Source organism: Onychomys torridus, chromosome 4 (genome assembly GCF_903995425.1).
Source record: "Onychomys torridus chromosome 4, mOncTor1.1, whole genome shotgun sequence".
Taxonomy (NCBI): domain Eukaryota; kingdom Metazoa; phylum Chordata; class Mammalia; order Rodentia; family Cricetidae; genus Onychomys; species Onychomys torridus.
The window spans coordinates 57,509,627-57,528,657 of record NC_050446.1 but is presented as its reverse complement, the minus strand read 5'-3'; the positions used below and the strand labels follow the sequence as shown (position 1 = coordinate 57,528,657).

General features: G+C 37.7%; 1 protein-coding gene across 4 annotated transcripts in view; it reads left to right on the top strand.

The window, feature by feature from the left end:
- Positions 1-19,031, top strand: part of Nckap1 (NCK associated protein 1) — an 82,763-nt gene that overhangs the window by 29,477 nt on the left and 34,255 nt on the right. For all 4 annotated transcript variants that reach the window (XM_036183122.1, XM_036183121.1, XM_036183120.1 and 1 more), the window contains 9 exons: positions 3,172-3,309; positions 4,730-4,778; positions 7,306-7,462; positions 10,432-10,488; positions 11,324-11,420; positions 11,721-11,827; positions 12,530-12,662; positions 15,391-15,472; positions 17,504-17,562. In XM_036183122.1, the coding sequence (XP_036039015.1) occupies positions 3,172-3,309; positions 4,730-4,778; positions 7,306-7,462; positions 10,432-10,488; positions 11,324-11,420; positions 11,721-11,827; positions 12,530-12,662; positions 15,391-15,472; positions 17,504-17,562 (879 nt within the window). The remainder of the gene's footprint in view (positions 1-3,171; positions 3,310-4,729; positions 4,779-7,305; positions 7,463-10,431; positions 10,489-11,323; positions 11,421-11,720; positions 11,828-12,529; positions 12,663-15,390; positions 15,473-17,503; positions 17,563-19,031) is intronic.

Genomic DNA, 19,031 nt, shown 5'->3' with positions numbered 1-19,031 from the left:
CTGCTTTACGGCTGATTTTGTTAATACTTTTTTCGTACTACTATTAACTTCCTACTCCTTTCTTTTCTCTGTGGGTCTGTTCTGACTTCTCTGTAATCAAGTGTAGGCTTGTTTTTATTTGACTACTGCACACTTTTTCCCTCCTCTCCTTTAAGTCAGGCTCCTTCTTGAAAGTTCTTTAGTCTTTGAAAGTTCTGTTAGGATTTAAAAAAATGTGTCAGGAAAGTATTGCCTGTTTGAGGAACTACAATGTGATGGTTACAGTGAGCAATCTTTAGCATTTAGTAGATTATTATTAATTACCTAGGGAAATTATTCTTTGAATTGGATTAGTTATTTTGTATTGTTGATTTTTCTTATATTCCATGATACTTCCTAGTTTTGCAATTAATAGCATGTTTATCGTGCATCTGCCGTATATATTTTTTTAATTAACTACATAATTTAAAACAGTTAGCTACATCAGAATCTTGTGTTAGAACCTAAGTTAGAGATTTCTGGTTTCTTCTTGCAGAGGTCAAGCATACAACATTTTAATGGAGACCTGGATTCTCTTTCAGCTGACAGTTCAACTAGATTAAAGAATACCTTAAACAGGAGTTTTAGGAAGAAAAGCTGGATAGCAGGGACAGTCACAACACAAAGTAGGAAACAGCTTGTCATGGTGGTGCACACCTTTAATCCCAGCACTCGGGATGCAAAAACAAGAGATCTCTGAGTTTGAGGCTGACCTGGTGTTGTACATAGTGAGTTCCAGGTCAGCCAAGGCTACACAGTGAGACCCTGTCTCAGAGAAAAGCAGAACAAAAATTAACAATCAAAAAGCATGAAATGGACTGGCGAGATGGCTCAGTAGAGAAGACCACATTGCTGCTCTTGTAGAGGACCAGAGTTCAGTTCCCAGCACTTACATCAGGTAGCTTATTACAAGAGACTGTAACTCCAGCTCTAGGGGATCCAGCATCCTCTCTAGATTATATGTACCTCACATAGCATGTGTGTACACACTAGACACACATACACATGAAAAAAACCTTAAAGGTCAAGAAACATGATGAGTAATGAAATACTTTTGTCGGGAAATTCATTAGGAGTCTGGGGTGGAGAGGTAGCTAGGGTTAGGAGCTCTTGCTCTTCTTCTAGTGGGCCTGCTGTTGGGTGACAGACCTCTCCAAGTCTCCTCATCCCAGGTAGGGGCCTCGGCCATAGGCACTACAGATAACCACCAAGTCCACTTGGTGGATCAATGAGTCTGTTGGGGTGATTTATAGGAATACAGGGAGGGCTCCGTATAGGAGCAGAAATGACTCCAAGATAACTGCATCATTAAAGCCAACCCCAGCAGAATGACAGCTCACAAAGCTGGGAACATGGAGAACACAGCACAACCTGAAGGTTGCTCAGCAGGTTGGAGAGTGCCCTTTCCAGGTACTTCAGTTGGTCTAAACCTCTTCCAGGCAGCTCTGCTGGCTTCCGCTTTTTCTAGGCGGCTGGTCTGGTCTCAGAACCTTTCTTTGCAGCTTTGTTTATCTGAAGGTCTTCTTTGTAGTTAGGCTTCTCTTTGTCTGGCAGGGAGGGACCTAGTGAATCTGGTCAGTTTCAGGGACTTCTGGAAGCTATTTTGGGTTGTTTACCTTTCTTCTTAAGGAGCTTCTTTGCAGGATTCAGTCTTCTAATCTCAGAGGAAACGGTTGACTCCTGGTGGTTCCCAGCACACACGATGGCTCGGAATCTCTTTAAGTCCAGTTCAAGGAGATCAGATGACCTCTTCTGGCCTCTGTAGGCACCAGGCATGCATGTGGTAAATGCAGGCCATGTTTGTGCTGTATATATTATACACATGCAGGCAAAACACATTTGTAAAATAAATATTTATTTTAAAAATAAGAGTACAGCATATGAGTTTTCTAAGGCATTCTTTGGAGAAACAAAATACTCCTAAGATATCTTAATACTTACTCATAGGGCTGGGGTTGTAGTTCACTTGTTAGAGTGCCTACCTAGCATGAATGGAGCTATGAGTTCAGTCCCCAGCTTCCCAGTTAATCTAGCGTAATTGTATGTGCGTACCTGTTATCCTAGCCCTCAGGAAGTGGAGGCAAGATTAGAAGTTCAAAGTCATCCTCAGCTACATAGTGAGTTTGAAGCCAGCTTGATGTACGTGAAACCCTGTTTCAAAAAACAAACAAATGAAAAGTCTTTCCTGTGGGCTAAGGAAATACCTTAGTGGTTAAGAAAACTTTCCATGCAAGTATGAGGACATGAGTTCAATCTCTAGAACCCATGTAAAAGCCAGATGTAATAGCAAGGACATCTGTAGTCTAATGCTTCTACAGAAGATGGCAAACAGATAGGAGAGTCCCTCAAGGATCACCTAGTCTGATGTATACAGCACTGAGCTACAAAGAAACCCTGTTTCAAATAAGGTGAAAGGGGAAGACTGATCTCCCAGAGTTGTCCTCTACCTTCTGCAGGCATGTGTCTGTATTTACACAGATGAATTCCTGCACATAGAAAGCTGCCAGAAAAAAGAAGGAAGGATCGACTTAGGAATGTGATCACGGAGTCCTTTTACTTTAGCAAGAATCCTAACTTAAACTTAAAAAGCATGAGAGTTCAGTGCTACTGTTTGATAGATAAATAAATTAGATTCCCAAGGTTGCCACACATTTTAACCTTTTAGTAAGTAACTTGTAGAGTTGGAGAAATGGCTTAGTGGTTAAGAGCACTGGATGCTCTTCTGGAGGACTTGGGTTCTTAAGGACCCAGGTTTAATCCAGCATTCATATGGCAGCTAAAAACCTGTATGTAACTCCAGCCCCAGGTGATTGATCCCTGTACTCTTCTTGTAGATCTGAACTCTACAAGGATTAGGTACATACATGGGGCACACACATATATGCAGTCAAACACCCATCTAGTAAAATAAATACTGTGGCTTTTTGTTTGTTTGTTTTGAAGAAAGTAATAGTGGTTTCCTGAGTAAAGTTGTTACCCAGGAATATAGACTATAACTTTATAGAATTTAAAACAACGAAACAAATTGAGAAGAGACTTGAAACCCATTATAGGGAGCGTGGTTGGAATCAGTTAGAGAAGTATAGCCCTTGAAACAGAAATCTAAATGGAAGAGAAGCACACTGTTCTTCAGCTTCTTTCCTGTTTTATCAGTCTCTTTCAGACGCGCTGATTTCTCTTCAGATGGTGTATCCTAGACGGAACCTTTCGGCAGAGCAGTGGAGAAACGCCCAGTTGTTGAGTCTCATCAGTGCACCTAGTACAATGCTCAACCCTGCCCAGTCTGACACTGTACGGTCCATTTTACCCTCTAAATGCATATTCACTTCTCATTTAAACATGTCATTGTAATTTTAATTAGTCTGTCAGGTTTTTTGTAAAATGAGTATAAAATTCACACAGGGTCTTAAAAAATTTTCTTAGATCTCAGAAATTGAAGTGAACATAAATGACCGTTTGATTTGGGCCTGGTGAAATGGCTCAGTGAATAGAAGCACTTGCTGCCAAGCCAGAGTTTGATTCCCTGGACCCAGGGCATGGTGGAATGAGAGAGCCAAGAGGGGCAGGCGTGCTCACACAGATCAATGTAATTTAAAAACATTGTTTCTACCATTGTATAAAAATTTGAAGATGTAGACAAGAATAAAGAAAAAAGCAAACACATGTCATATCTTACCAATTAAGAGAAAATCATTATTATAGTCTGCTATGTTTCTTTTCAACTACCTGTTGGTATATGAACATGGATATTACTATTTCAGAGAATGCACAGAAACCATTGGTTCACTTAGGAGGAGAATCTCTTTTCACTTGACTAAAATAAATCATTTGGAAAAATACAAACTCTTAAAGTGAGCTTGAGAATTGGAAATTTATCATTTGCCAGAAGACAGTTTGGGTAACAGTATAGTTCAGAGATGGCTGAGGGCGTGCAGATGTGAGACTGTAGTATAGTTCAGAGATGGCTGAGGGCGTGCAGATGTGAGACTGTAGTATAGTTCAGAGATGGCTGAGGGCGTGCAGATGTGAGACTGTAGTATAGTTCAGAGATGGCTGAGGGCGTGCAGATGTGAGACTGTAGTATAGTTCAGAGATGGCTGAGGGCGTGCAGATGTGAGACTGTAGTATAGTTCAGAGACGGCTGAGGGCGTGCAGATGTGAGACTGTAGTATAGTTCAGAGACGGCTGAGGGCGTGCAGATGTGAGACTGTAGTATAGTTCAGAGACGGCTGAGGGCGTGCAGATGTGAGACTGTAGTATAGTTCAGAGACGGCTGAGGGCGTGCAGATGTGAGACTGTAGTATAGTTCAGAGACGGCTGAGGGCGTGCAGATGTGAGACTGTAGTATAGTTCAGAGACGGCTGAGGGCGTGCAGATGTGAGACTGTAGTATAGTTCAGAGATGGCTGAGGGCGTGCAGATGTGAGACTGTAGTATAGTTCAGAGATGGCTGAGGGCGTGCAGATGTGAGACTGTAGTATAGTTCAGAGACGGCTGAGGGCGTGCAGATGTGAGACTGTAGCTCTCATTGTCCTCTGCTGGCTGCAAGTTTACATTATTGTTCATTTTTGCCCAGTGTCTCCAATTTCTTGTGGTATTTGAACCAAGAATTGGACAGAGAGAATTAGGAGGAAGAAAGGTGGAAAGAGACTAAGTAGGAAACTGTTTAAAGAATTTATGTTAAGCACAGGTATGTCTGTTCTCTTTTTAAGATGCCTTGTGAATATCTCTCGTTGGATGCAATGGAGAAATGGATTATCTGTAAGTAAAATGGGTTAGTTACAGAATTATCTCTTAGGTTTAAGCTTTAACAAGGAAATCCTGGTAACATGCCTTCATTCTGTAGTGAACACCTCTGTGCTTTACCTCATGCTGATCCCATCAGATGTAGGTAGTCGTATAAATGAGAATCTAAAGTTAGATCACAGAGCCCGAGTGACAGAGACCAGGGGCGAGCTAATGCTAATGCTCAGGAGCTACATTGTCGCCAGTATCATTTTCAGTGTTGAACTTTTGCTTTAGGAAGTTTTTTTTTTTTTAGTGTCACATCTTTTTAGTTAAGGGTTTTGGTTTTAATTTGCAGGTAATAAATCACTTATTGTTTGGCTGTTGGATAAAATTCACGAGAGGTAAACTTACTAGTGTCTGGTCTTACTTAGGCAGCTCACAAACTGGAAAAACAGACATGATAAAGAGTTAGTGTAGTGTATAGTCTCGTTCCTTCTTCCCACTTTTTCTTGATGTTTTAACTGTCAACTTTTTATTATAGTATTTCTCCAACTAAAGTGAAGGACCATTTTTCTTTAATAGTTCAGTAAAACAATGAATGAATTTTTTAACAAAAACAAGTATTAGACATAAAAGCCTATAGTTTTGTTATATTTGGCATAACCTAGCAATTAGATATTATTATGTTTGAACTTTAAAATTACTACACATTTTGAAGTATTCAACCTATGTACAAAATCTCATTATAGAATGGTACTTCCGCCAGGCGGTGGTGGCACACGCCTTTAATCCCAGCACTCGGGAGGCAGAGCCAGGCGGATCTCTGTGAGTTCAAGGCCAGCCTGGTCTACAGAGAGAGATCCAGGAAAAGCACCAAAACAACACAGAGAAACCCTGTCTCTGGGGAAAAAAAGAATGGTACTTCCAGTAACATTAACTTAAATATGAAAGAGAAATTTACTAGCACATACTACCTATGGTTAGACATTTTAGTTAATTTTGTTACTTTTCAGATTTGTGATAGTAGTGTTTTTTCCTTGGAAGATAGTTTACATTTCTATGCCTTGTCTATTAACTTGATTTTAAAGAAAGATAAGGCGTTTGAAGTATTGCTTTTGCTTGATTATATAATGATTCTTAGTTTTTACTTTATGTGTTTGGCTGTAATTGAAGAATTGGGTTGAATTATAAGGTTGGTTGTATGGTAACCATACAGCTGTCTGGTTAGGATTTCTGTTGCTGTGATAAAACACCACGACTAAAAACAACTCGAGGAGGTTTATTTCAGCTTACGTGTCCTGATCACAGAGGGTATTCTTGGCAGGAACTCAAGGCTGGAACCTGGAGGTAGGAGCTGATGCAGAGGCCATGGAGGGGTGCTGCTTATTGGCTTGTTCCTGTGGCTTGCTCAGCCTGTTTTCTTATACACCCCAGGACCACTAGGGCTGCAGCCTTCACATCAGCCACTAATTAAGAAAATAACCTATAGGCTTGCTTATAGCTCCATTTTATAGAGACATTTTCTCACTTGAGGTTCCCATGTCTTACATGCCACTTGTTTAAAATTACACAAAGTAGCCAGCGCTTTAGAATTCCATTTTAAAAAAATAGGAGTGACTATTGAGAAGGAAGAAAATTTCAACAAAAGTTGAAACTACGTATGTAGCAAGTAAATGTTGAATGAACAGTGAGGCTTCATGCTTTGTATAGAAGGCTGGAGAGGGGCATTTGCAAACACATAGCATTAGACATTTGTGTAGGGTTCCATATTAGGCAACCAAAAGTAAAAGGTATTTAGAATTCATATAAAGAGAGCAGCTTAATACATGCAGGAAAGAATGTTGGACTTCAAGAGTTAATATTTGGACTTTTTTTTTTTTTTTTTCTTTTTCTTGAAACAGTCTCCTGGCCTAGACCTGGCTAGTTTGGGGCTCATTGTGCAGACCAGGCTGGACTTGAACTCACTGCTTGCCTGCCTCTGAGTGCGCTAGGTTAAAGCCGTGTCCCATCATGTCCAGCCTGCCTCTGTTAGAATTGCTGGACTCTCACTCCTTTAGCTGTAAGAGAACGATGCTGTCTTGTCTACTCGACAGAATAGTCACATGCTGTGTGTGTGCGCGAAGATGAGGAAGGGGGAGACCCCTGAGACAAGCACTGCTCTCTCTAGCATTCCGTTTGGTGACCACAAATGTTGACTGCTCTTATGTTTCAGTTACTTTAACAGCTGTAATAATTGTGTTGATTCTGATCTTTTGCTTAAAATGTTTTTAATGTTTGATTTTTTAAAAAAATTTCACTCATACCTCCTAAAAGATATTTTTCCCTCTTGTTAGTGCATCTTCAAAGAACTTACCCTGCAGAATATAGAAAATCTAATTAAGAACATTGTTCATATACATACACATATATGTATACATATGTATGCATTATATTATGAATCTCTTAGGAGCCTTGATTCAGTGATGGAGGTTGTTTCCTCAACTGTAGAAAGTTACACTGTAACCAAAGGAACTTGTCTGCAGTACTTCTAACTTGTACTTGTTTTCCTTTGTGTTTGAAGTTGGCTTTATCCTGTGCCATGGGATGCTGAATACGGAGGCCACAGCATTGAACCTTTGGAAGCTAGCTCTTCAAAGTAGCTCTTGCCTCTCTCTCTTCCGGGATGAAGTTTTCCACATTCACAAAGCTGCCGAAGATTTATTTGTAAACATTCGGGGGTATGATGTTTTCAGTTTATTCATTTTGAGGGGGAGAAGGTGGTAAATGCAATGTCTTTAGTAACACATTTTGGGGTTAGAGAGTTGGTCATGTCCTATGGGAAAGTGTGGCCTAGACTCACTTTGATCCCAGCAGGTTGCTTTTAACAACATCCTCACAATGGTAGAAATGATATTCTTTTTTGTTTTGTCTTGTTTTGTTTTTTGTTTTTTGTTTTTCAAGACAGGGTTTCTCTGTGTAGCTTTGTGCCTTTCCTGGATCTTGCTCTGTAGACCAGGCTGGCCTCGAACTCACAAAGATCTGCCTGGCTCTGCCTCCCGAGTGCTGGGATTAAAGGTGTGCGCCACCACTTCCCGGGTGAAATAATACTCTTAAAGGTAATTTTACTAATTAAAAATCTTCAGGGTTTCTTACCCTTTTAAAATTTGTGTTCTAGATAAATGTGTTCTCTTTTTAATTCATACATGATTTTATGCATAATTATTACTGAAAGCAAAATATGGGGTATATTTCCCAGCATGGAGTTTCACACTTTAATTCCAGCACTTGGGTAACAGAGGCAGGCAACACTCTGACTTTGAGGCTTGCTTGGTCCATAGCATGAGTATAGGGCTATACTAAGAAACCTTGTCTCATCCCTTCCCCCAAGCAAATAACAGAGTGTGTTTATAAGAGTTTGAAGCAATCAAAGTCATTAAATTATAGTGACAATTACAGAAGCCTAATCACAGCACGTAGGAATCGTGTTCTTGACAACAAAGTGCACCCAAGTGACTTACATTAATCATTCTTTGCAAAGCAAATACTTCTCTGAAATGATTGTGGATGTTCCCTTTGTTACTGTCTTTAATAACTACATTTCTCTTGAGGACCTGTAGCCTTGTTGAATTCACACATGAGAGTAGTCATATAATCTTTTGAAATAAAGAGCAGATAAAATACCCTTAAATTCCTTGTACTTAGCTGAATATGTTGGATATGGCAACTTCAAGGAAAAAAGTGAAATTTGTATATATTTCATGTCTAATTCAGTATTTCATGAAGTTGACCTTTTATTGGTTATATAACTATGTGTCTAGCACTAATAATTTGAGCCCATCTTGTATCTTAGTGGGTATTTGAATTACCCCGGGGATGCAAATTGAATACAGGTTCTCCGGCATCATTATTATTGTGGAGAAAATAAAGTAGTTTGTTCTTTGCACCCTGACTAATTTATTTGTATTTCCATTCAGAGCAATGAAGTCTTAGGGATATAGCTCAGTGACCTTGTGTGTGCACACTCGTGAGCAGCCATCACCTAGATGAGAGTGTAGGATGTCTCTGTCTTCACAGATGAGCCTTGTGCCTCTCTAGACACCACTGCCATACTTACTCCTTCCTTTGTTACTCCTGAGCAACAGGGTTCGGACTTCTGTCCTATTAATCATAATAGATAAACAGCGTCAAGTTGCTTCTCTGCTTTTGTTTTACTGAGATTGTAAATCACAGACTTTGTATTATGTCCTACTGTATTAGTCGTCACTTCAGAGAACCACTTAAATACATCAACGTTTTAAACCAGTTAATGTATATATTCCATGAGTTTATGCACAGTGTAAGTCTAGTGATACTCCAAATTATCTTTATCCTGTTAGGCTTCTCTTTCTTTTAAAGATTTATTTTTATTTTATGTGAATGAATTTTTGCCTCATGTATGTCTGTGTAATATGTATATGCTGGTGTCCAAGGAAGCCAGAAGAAGGTGTTAGATTCTCTAGGACTATAGTTAAGGATACTTGTAGAGTTGAGAACTGCCATGTGGGTGTTGGGAACCAAACCTAGTTCTTTTCAAGAGTAGCAGATACTCTGAACTGCTGAAACATCTCTTCAGCCCTGGTCCTGGATGTCATGCCCCCAACCCCCCAACCCCATTCCTTCTTTTTCTTCCTTTATTTTTCTGTTTTAAGTTATGTGTCCCATTAAAAAGAATTGTCATAGTCAAATCATGAGTATGAAAGTATATTAATTACAAAAGTCCATATTACACATTTAGACATTTTCTCAAGGAGAAAATAAATCTGAGTGCTTATATTCAGAAGTTGGGATTCATCTTAGTGTTAATGGCTCAGCTAAGTTGTCAGGATGATTTTGTTTTTATGAATTTTGGATTTTTATCAGTAGTATTCATGAAGTTATTTATGAATACACTTCAGTGGTATATCTGAACTAAATAATACTGGAATTCTTTTTCTTTTACTTTTTATTAGAAGGCCCTTCATTTTTTTCCCTGGAGACTGAGTCTCATGTATAGTAGCTATTCTGGGAGTCAGTGTGTAGCCCAGGCTGAACTTGAACTCACAGAAATCCACCTGCCACTGCCACTGCCTCTGAATGCTGGAATTAAAGGCCTGCAACACACACACACACACACACACACACACACGCACACACAATGGTTGTGTGTGTAAAAATAAGCCATAGTTCTTTCTGTCTCTTAAAAGAATTTAAAGTAATGAAAATGCTTTCCTGCCTTAGCTTTCTGTCCTCAGAACAACTACATTCAAAGTTGCTGCTGTTAATTACTCATTTGTATCCTTTTAGAATTTATCTGGGCTTATGAGTGACCTTGCTAGTGTCAAAGCAATAGTTTTTTGAGTACTTTAGATACTTGGAAGTCACCTAATTGCATCAAAAGGAAATTTTAATATATCAAGAGCTTAAGGAAATAAAATGTAATGAAAACCTGCATCATGAGGTTTCATTTTACTTTTGCATTTACTGTAACTAATATCTTTTTAAGAAGATTTGATTTGAGTATGAAAAGTACTTGGAAATACATTTTATATAGATAGACTTCACCTATCATTTCCTTTGTAAATCATTGTCATTATTGAAAATAAGTATTTCAGATTGACTTTCTGTATTTTACTTCTTTGACTTTCTTTCAAATCAAGATTGACATGATTCATATTTTTCTTGCACACAGCTACAATAAACGTATTAATGACATAAGAGAATGCAAGGAGGCGGCTGTATCGCATGCGTGAGTAGTTCCATCTGTGAGGAATTTCTTCTTAAAATACTACTTTGTCAAATGAAGACAGGTTAGTGATGTGCAAATGTATAAGATGAGAACTTTGTTTTGAAGAAAAAGTAAGTATATAACCTTTGCATTACTGGTAACTTCCTAATTAGTGTAGATCTTTGTTTTGAAATACTGATAAAGAAATTCCATGCAAAGGACTTTTATTTTAGTTGTTACCTGTTAAATTTCTTTTAAATGTATTTAGTAGTGAGAACAGGTATGAGTGCGTGACTGCGTATGTCACAGTCTGTATACTGTGGCCAGAGGACACCGTGGGGGTGTTAGTTCTCTCAGTCAGACTCAGAAGGTCTAGACTGGTGGCAGGTGTGCTGCAGGTCCTCGCTGTCAGCTCCTGCTGCCACTGTGTTTCCACAGCAGTGCTTTCCAGGCTGTGCTGACTTTGTACCCCTTCATGAAAACAGCTACATTCTTACCCGACACAGACAATGTGAGACCATAATACACTTCACAGTATGTTAACTCCTCACCATGCTCCTCCAGTTTTATATTCTGAAATTAAGAATCTATAGAAATGACTGTATTTCAGATCTGCAAACAACTTTCCAGTTTCCTTATGAAATAATTAGATACCTCAACATAGATGTTACGATGACATATTCTCCCATGAGCTTTGAGAAGATGAAATGGTGATACTGTCTGATCCATCAGTGTTTCTATGGAGGATGGCAAATCACAAGTTTTAAATCCTCATTCTTTGTCTGTTGTCGTTTTGTGTCTACGTTTTCCACCCGAGTGAAGCACGAGTGACCTGTGATGATATCTTTCTCTACAGTGGCTCAATGCACAGAGAAAGGCGCAAGTTCTTACGGTCTGCACTGAAAGAACTGGCAACCGTCCTCTCTGATCAGCCTGGCCTGCTTGGTCCCAAGGTAAACTGACTGATAAATGTGCCCTATCAACAGCGGAAAAGCATGTCCTGTTTATGAAATTTGACTCAAGTTTGAGCCAAGAATGGATTTGCCAACTTAAGCTCAACATCACACTTCTCTCTTTTCCTCATTTCTTATATGCACACTCTTCTTTTTGGGTACTGCTCTGTGCTGTGTCTTGTACTGACTGCTTCTTGTAAACTTAGTATTTCTTGCTAGGGACTTTTCACTTAGAGCAAGACTATGAGCAGTCTTGGTCCTTAATCATTGAATAATCAGTTTTTTTTTTTTTTTTTATAGGCACTTTTTGTTTTCATGGCATTATCTTTTGCCCGTGATGAAATTATCTGGCTACTCCGACATGCAGATAACATGCCAAAGAAGAGTGCAGATGATTTTATAGATAAGTAAGTCAGTCACATTAGAGGAACATCGATTTCCTGTTTACGTTGATTTATGGGTCATGAGTCTGAGGACTTACATTAAAGCAAAGCTGTTAAAGATGTTTTGAAAAACTCTGGGGTTCTTTATATTTGTAATAGAAGAAGTGTTGGTATGGTAGTATTAAATGATGTAATTAGAATTAAAAAACTCTTAAGACTTAGTGTTTCTATTATAGTGGTGATCAGAAAGTTGTTCTTTGGCTCTGCCCAGTAATATATATATCCTATGCATTTGGTTTTCAGAATTAATACTGCACAAAACATTAAATGAGAATAGTAACATGGTTTTGTTGCCATCAGTGTGGCGTTTGAAAAATCTTTTAGTCCCTGGTTTTTCAGTCAGGTAGAAGATTGAAAATAGAAATGAGTACATACAGAAAGTCTTATTTCTTGTTAATACTCTGACTGGTTTTTTAAAAAAATGATGTAGCTATGAGAAGGGAAATTTTTACTTGCATTTGAATAGTCTACCAATTTTCAGTCTGAGCATTTTTTCTTTCCATGCTTTTGTTGATATAAAAGAATTTTAAAAAGGAGTGATTGACATTAAAAATTAGTAGCCTTTCTTAGGGGAATAGTTCTAGAAATAATACCAAAAACAGTTAGTAAATTCTGTGACAACAGCGAACTTGTTCTCTGAAACCTTTCTTTTGACTTTTCACAAAGGCACATTGCTGAGCTGATATTTTACATGGAAGAGCTTAGAGCACATGTCAGGAAATATGGACCAGTAATGCAGAGGTACTATGTGCAGTACCTTTCCGGCTTTGATGCAGTCGTCCTCAATGAGCTTGTACAGGTAAGAAGTCTCCTAATTTACTTTGTTCTTTGTTTCCCATCTGTTGAGTAATTGACATATGTACAACATGTATTAAATGGTATAAATAGAAATAAGCCATGGTCACTTTCTGCCAGAGAGATCATTGTCTACAGGTCAAGAAACAGGTGTTTACATCATAGTTGGTTATTTCATGTGAGTTTGTACAAACTTGAGAACGAACACAATAAAGAGAGAACAGTTACTTATTCCCAGGATGGTTGTGTATACTAACCAAATTCAAGAGGGCCTTACAAAGGGCATAGTCCTAAGTCAGGACTTGGAACGCTCATGCTGGCCCAGTGTGGCAGGAGCCTTGCTAGAGGCCCAAGAGAAGACAGATCAGAAAGAAGAACAATTCTTGCAATAGGCCAGGTGAGCACTGATGCACGCTTGAGCTTGGACAGTGGCTGGATATAGATGGTGAGGTGGCAGGCAGTCTAAAAGAGGGATGGGGAGGACACCTTTTGAGTAGCAAGTTTCAAGATGGCCATTAAATGAAAACTTCTGTCTGAATCTTATTCAAGGGTCCTAATTTTACTTTTGTTTTGGATTTTTCTCTTTGGTTTTTAACCTTTGCCTTTTGCTAAAAACATTTTTTTTTCTGTAATTTCTTTACTTAGTCTTTTTTACTTTAACATAAATTGTCTTTGATTTTATTGCAGATAAACTATAATAAAATTAGTTATTTTATTTTGCTTCACCTTATAAACTCATAGATACCTAAAACTACTGTAAAATAATGAACAGTATAAAAAGGAGCAGTAAAATTCTCTTTAAAGGCTCTGGCTTTCCTGGATTCATTTATTTTTTTTATCCACTAGATGGCACTCAGACCTTTTCTTTTTTTTTAATTTTAGGACTGGTCATTAAAATGGGCCAGACTATCTGTTAAATTCCAAGAACATTATTGCTTTGTAATTTTATTTACAGCTTTTGACTGGATGAGTGTTAGCCTATCATTGCTTTTTATTATTTACTCATAATAGCATATAATAGTATAAAAAAACAAACTTCCTAGTTTCATATAATTTTTAAAACTGTGTTGTAGCTCTGGATTTTTACTAAGAAATTTTACAGGTTTTTTATATATTGCTAAAATGTGTAAACCACTTACTATATATTGGTGTATTTTATCTAAAATAGAGTATACTAACATAGAGAAAGTTCTTAGTGTTTCTCCTGTGATTGTAGTAAGATTAGTAGCAGTAGCAAGAATAATAATGTTAAAGTTGCTGTTCCCACTGATATTGTATCTTATTAAGCTGCTGTAGCTGTGAAGGTAGAGAAAATGATCATTGTTGAAGAAAGGAGCCTAATATAACTGATGGGCATTTATAAGAAACGGGTAGTATTCAAACTTAAGTCTAAACAGGAAAGACAGCTTTTTACTTCCATCTTCTTTTCAGGATACAATCATGGTGCATTCAACTTTTTGCTAAGGTGTAAATCTTAAAAGTAAGATTACAAACTTGTTAATGAAGTTTATTGTCAAAGATGTTAGTTTTTATATTGCATTGATGTATAAGGAACAAAATTTGAGCATTTTGGCCATTTTTAAATTTATAGTTCAGTGACATGTACACTTACATTTCTGTGTAAGTCTTAGTGTTTTCAAACTATATTTTATATACATTGTTTATGAGCTAGGCATCTACCATTGTTTAGTTGTTTTTTTTTTTTTAACTCTTTAAAAAGATTCATTTATTTATTTATATTTTATGTGGAAGGGTGTTTTGCCTATCTCTTTCGGCACACTGTGTGTATAAGAGGTGTCCATGGAGGCTAGAAGAGGACATTGGATGCCCCTGAACTTGAGTGACAAACAGTTTAGAGTCGTCATGTGGGTGCTGGGAATCCAGTGCAGATCCTGGAAGAGCAGCCAGCGCTCTTAACCCCTGAGCCATCTCCAGCACCAAGTGTGCTTTTGTTGTTAATGTCCACTTTAGATTCAGATGTTAAAATTCAGTTTTTGTTTTTGCTCTTGAAGTGCTATGGATTAAACTAAGGGCCTGTTACCTGTAAGCAAAGAACACTACTGAGTGACATCCCAGTCCCACAAAGGCTCATTTTCTTCACCAGTTAAAAATAGTTTTGTTTGGGATTTTACTGTTCTACTGTGGCCTTGCCGTGTTGAACATGAACGTTAATAACCACACCTGAAAGGTCGGCATGGGAGTTTTGTTGTTGTTTCCTTGCTTTTTTGTGTTTTGTTTTGTTGTGGGTTGTTGGTTTTTTTTGGGGGGGGGTGTCCTTATTTTTAAGACCTTTTTTTACATGTATTAAAATAATGTTTTTAATTTCTTTTCAATTTTGATGCAGTACATATTCATGTAACTCCCATCACATTTGACCTAGAACATTCCCAGCATCTTTAAAATTTTACTGTGTATCTTCATGTGGATTCCTCATAGATCTTTCCAACAATTGATGTCCTGTCCCTGCAGTTGTACTTTTGGAAACGTTTTTCATGCTTGTGGGATGCCACTTTATAATATTTTGGTTTTATTTCTTTCCAGTAGCATAGTGTTCTTGAGATTTGTTTAATTGTACAGATCTGCATTTAATTCCTTTTTCTTCCTGAAAAATAATTCTGTAGTGTGTGGATGTACTAGTTTATCTGTCCACTTGTTGATGGAGCTGTGAGTTGTCTAACTAGATGGCTTTCATATTACTGGTTTGTTTTTTTTTTTGTTTTTGTTTTTTTCAGAATCTCTCTGTTTGCCCTGAAGATGAGTCAATTATCATGTCATCTTTTGTTAACACTATGACTTCCCTAAGTGTAAAACAAGGTAAGTAAGGGCATGTTGTCTTTCAGTTAGAGACTCAAGTTTTGATTATTCAAGAGAGAGAACTGTAATGGTTAAATTTTTTTATGTTTGATATATTTGATCTGTTGCCTTTGTCTTAATTTAGTTATGTCAGAGCAAGGATTTCCCAATTGGATTTCAGATGGTGTTCATAAAAAAGTTTAAGAGTCAGCTGGGCGTTGGTGGCGCACGCCTTTAATCCCAGCACTCAGGAGGCAGAGCCAGGCGGATCTCTGTGAGTTCGAGGCCAGCCTGGGCTACCAAGTGAGTTCCAGGAAAGGCACAAAGCTACACAGGGAAACCAAAAACCACAGGGAAAACAAACAAAAAAAAAAAAGTTTAAGAGTCATTTTGTAATGTTTATTACTTAGGAGAAAAAGAGGCACAGGTGGCCTGGGAGTGCTAAGTGTTGTGAAGTGTGTGGCTCTGGCACTCCTGTGACAACGGTTCATTGGTGTCAGGTGGAGCATGTTTATCTAAGCCGGGCATGCTGGGAACCTGCAGTCCAGCACTGGTAGGCAGAGGCAGAGGCTTGCTCTACATAGTGGGCTCCAGTGAGGCACTGATCAGGAAGCCAAGTAATAATAATAATTCAAAGTCTGTACCAGTGACTTTATAGATGTTGTCCCATTTAATCCACAACATTAAAAAAATTACTACTTTTATTTGTCAGATTTGGAAACTCTGAGTTCCTTAAAGGATTAAGAATTATTTATAAGAGTAGTAATTAAAGGTTAGGAATGCCAGTCTCAAAAATTGGTGTTGCACCTATACCAGCTGGCCATTGTTTTGAACATTCTGTTCCAGTAGATTGATGTGCTTTGGTTTGTATTCTTTTTGTAAAAAGATATCAAAAACCCTGAAAAGATCAGATCGATAACTGTATTTTAGTTCCATCAAACATTATGCTTAGTATATAGTAAGGCACCTACTACAGTGTTGTGTAGTGATGCTTGGCTTGTGTGGCATTACCATATGGTAGGAGCTTTAGTGTGCTAACACTGTCCAGCTCTCTTAGGTTGGCATTGTAAGCACAAGAAGACTCAGCTCTGCCATAGAAGCCTGCTTCTCTCTTGGCACAGTTGCCATCCTTTACAGGATTTAAGAAGTGCTGAAGTCTTAGCAACTATATTAAAATTTGTCAGTTTCACTTTTTCACTTCCCTTACCATACAACATCCTAACTATTTTTCAGCGTATTGTACAGTTAGGTATTCATTGCCTAAGCACTAGTCTACAGAGATTTTTCATGTTGGAAAATTGGAATCTGGTACTTAAACTCCGTTTTCCGCTCCTACAACCCATGGTAACGCTTCTACTTAGCTTTTTTTTTTTTTTTTTTTTTTAAATTGCTCTACAACACTTCTTAGTGGAGCCATGTAGCTGTATTTTTGTGGCTGGCTGCTTTTGTTTTTTTGTTTTTTTTTGTTTTGAGAGGATTTTGTACATTACTTTAGGCATCCTCCAACTCTTCACATAATCCTTCTGCCTCAGCCTCCCAAGTACCTGGGATTTCAGGTGTAAGCCACTGTACCTGGCTCTGACTAATTGAACATCAGTGTTCAGCCATATGTAGAATTTCCTTCCTATATAAAACTAATATTCTTTTGTGGTTTCTATGATGTTTTATTACTTCATTCATTTTTAGCAAACACTTAAGTTGCTTTCAGTTTGGAGTATTTTGAATTACCTTGGTATGACGATGGGCATACAATATCACTTTCAGTCTCTGTTTTTCTTTTGGTTATATACCCAGAAATAGAATTGTTTTAGCTTTTTGTGTTTGTTTGTTTTGGTTTTGTTGTTTTTGAGATAGGATCTCACTCTGGCTGTCCTAATATTAACTGTGTGAACTAGAATGTCCTAGAACTCAGAGACATCTACCTGCCTCTGCCCCCCAGGTGCTAGGATTAAAGTCCTGTCACTAACCCATGTGTGTTAGCTCTTAAAGTATAAAATATAATTAATGACTTGTAAAATGGTTAATTTGTTTTGTCCCCCTTTTTCCTTACAGTTGAAGATGGGGAAGTATTTGATTTCAGAGGGATGAGATTAGATTGGTTTAGGTTACAGGTAAGAATAACTTGATTTTTATTGTTCTGTTTTGTTTGAATACATTATAGTTTTATAACTTTATGAATTAACTTACTGAAAAGATGTCTTTTATGTGATGAACCACAAACACAAAATATTTTGTACATTATTAAACTTGTATAAATGTATTTCTAACAAGCCAATGTAGAAGTTTTTAATAAAATAGGTTATAATTTTATGATATGCATAAATTCATATCCCTAGCTCTCTTGATTATCATGATTCAAATATTTAAATTTTAATGTGAAAGCGCAAAGTTTCTTTTGACAAAACACATAATGTAGCTATAAACTTTAAAAAAAGGTTGATTAAAAACTTGGGCTTCTATGCTGGTCAGTGCTTGGCATAAAAAACACTTCCATTATAATACCAGAACAGCTGCAGACAATACATAAACAGAGTTGTGATGTATTTCAATAAAGCTTTGTTTATAAAAATAGGCAACCTGGTCTACCATCACCTGTGCCATTGCCCCAAACTTTTATTTCTGAACTACAGAACTACATAGGTTTGGACTTCAGTAGGATCACTTCATATATATTTTTCGAGGATCCTATTATCTTTGTGTACTGTAAATTAGCAGTACTTGACTGTCTTTATTGTTAGTAACTACACAAAGAAGAGGAAGTTACCCTGTTTTAAGATTTTTATAATCTAACTATGGAGACAAGGCATACAAAATTTAAAAAAATAAAGCAGTTGAAAATCTAAAAGACTGGAGCTGGAGAGGTGACTTAGCAGTTAAGAGCATTGGCTCTTCCAGAGAACTTGGGTTTGATTCCCCAACACCCACGTGGTGCCTCACAGCTGTCTGTAACTCTGGTTCTAGGGGATTCAATGCTCTCCTCTGGCCTCTGGGCACTAGGCATACAAATGGTGCACAGACATACATGCAGGTGGAATAACTATACACATTAAATGAGTGAATAAATTAATTAATGTTTTTTAAAGGATTGAATTAAGAGATACCACAGATATGACTAATTACAGCATTGAGAGGGAGAAAGCTCAGCTGGTAGTAATAACGTACATAGAGTTAGGAAGATGAGTGGAATTTAAATATGAAGGTAGCTTATTCAGGAAAGTCCAAAACTAAGTGAAGTACAAGTAAACTCTGGAGTATGAAGTTTTCGTGTGAGAAGGAAACACGGATGACAGTACTTCTGTCACTCACAGTTGATTCCAGGTTGAAGGAGGAAAGTGGTTAGATAAACAGGCGTGGCCAGGAGGTGCAGCAGTTGTCACAGTAGAGCAGAGCCAGCAGAATTAGCCTTTGGAGAATTGTGGTTGTGTGCTTGCCCTCGCTGGAGTCCTGCCCAGTTTTAATTCTGAGATTGTTATTTTAATAGGTAATTTTCATGTTTCACTTTTCCTACTCTTGGGAGTTCTTTATGCATTTGTCGTCATTTTCTCTTACCAAAGAATCACATTCCCTTATCAGTTTAGTC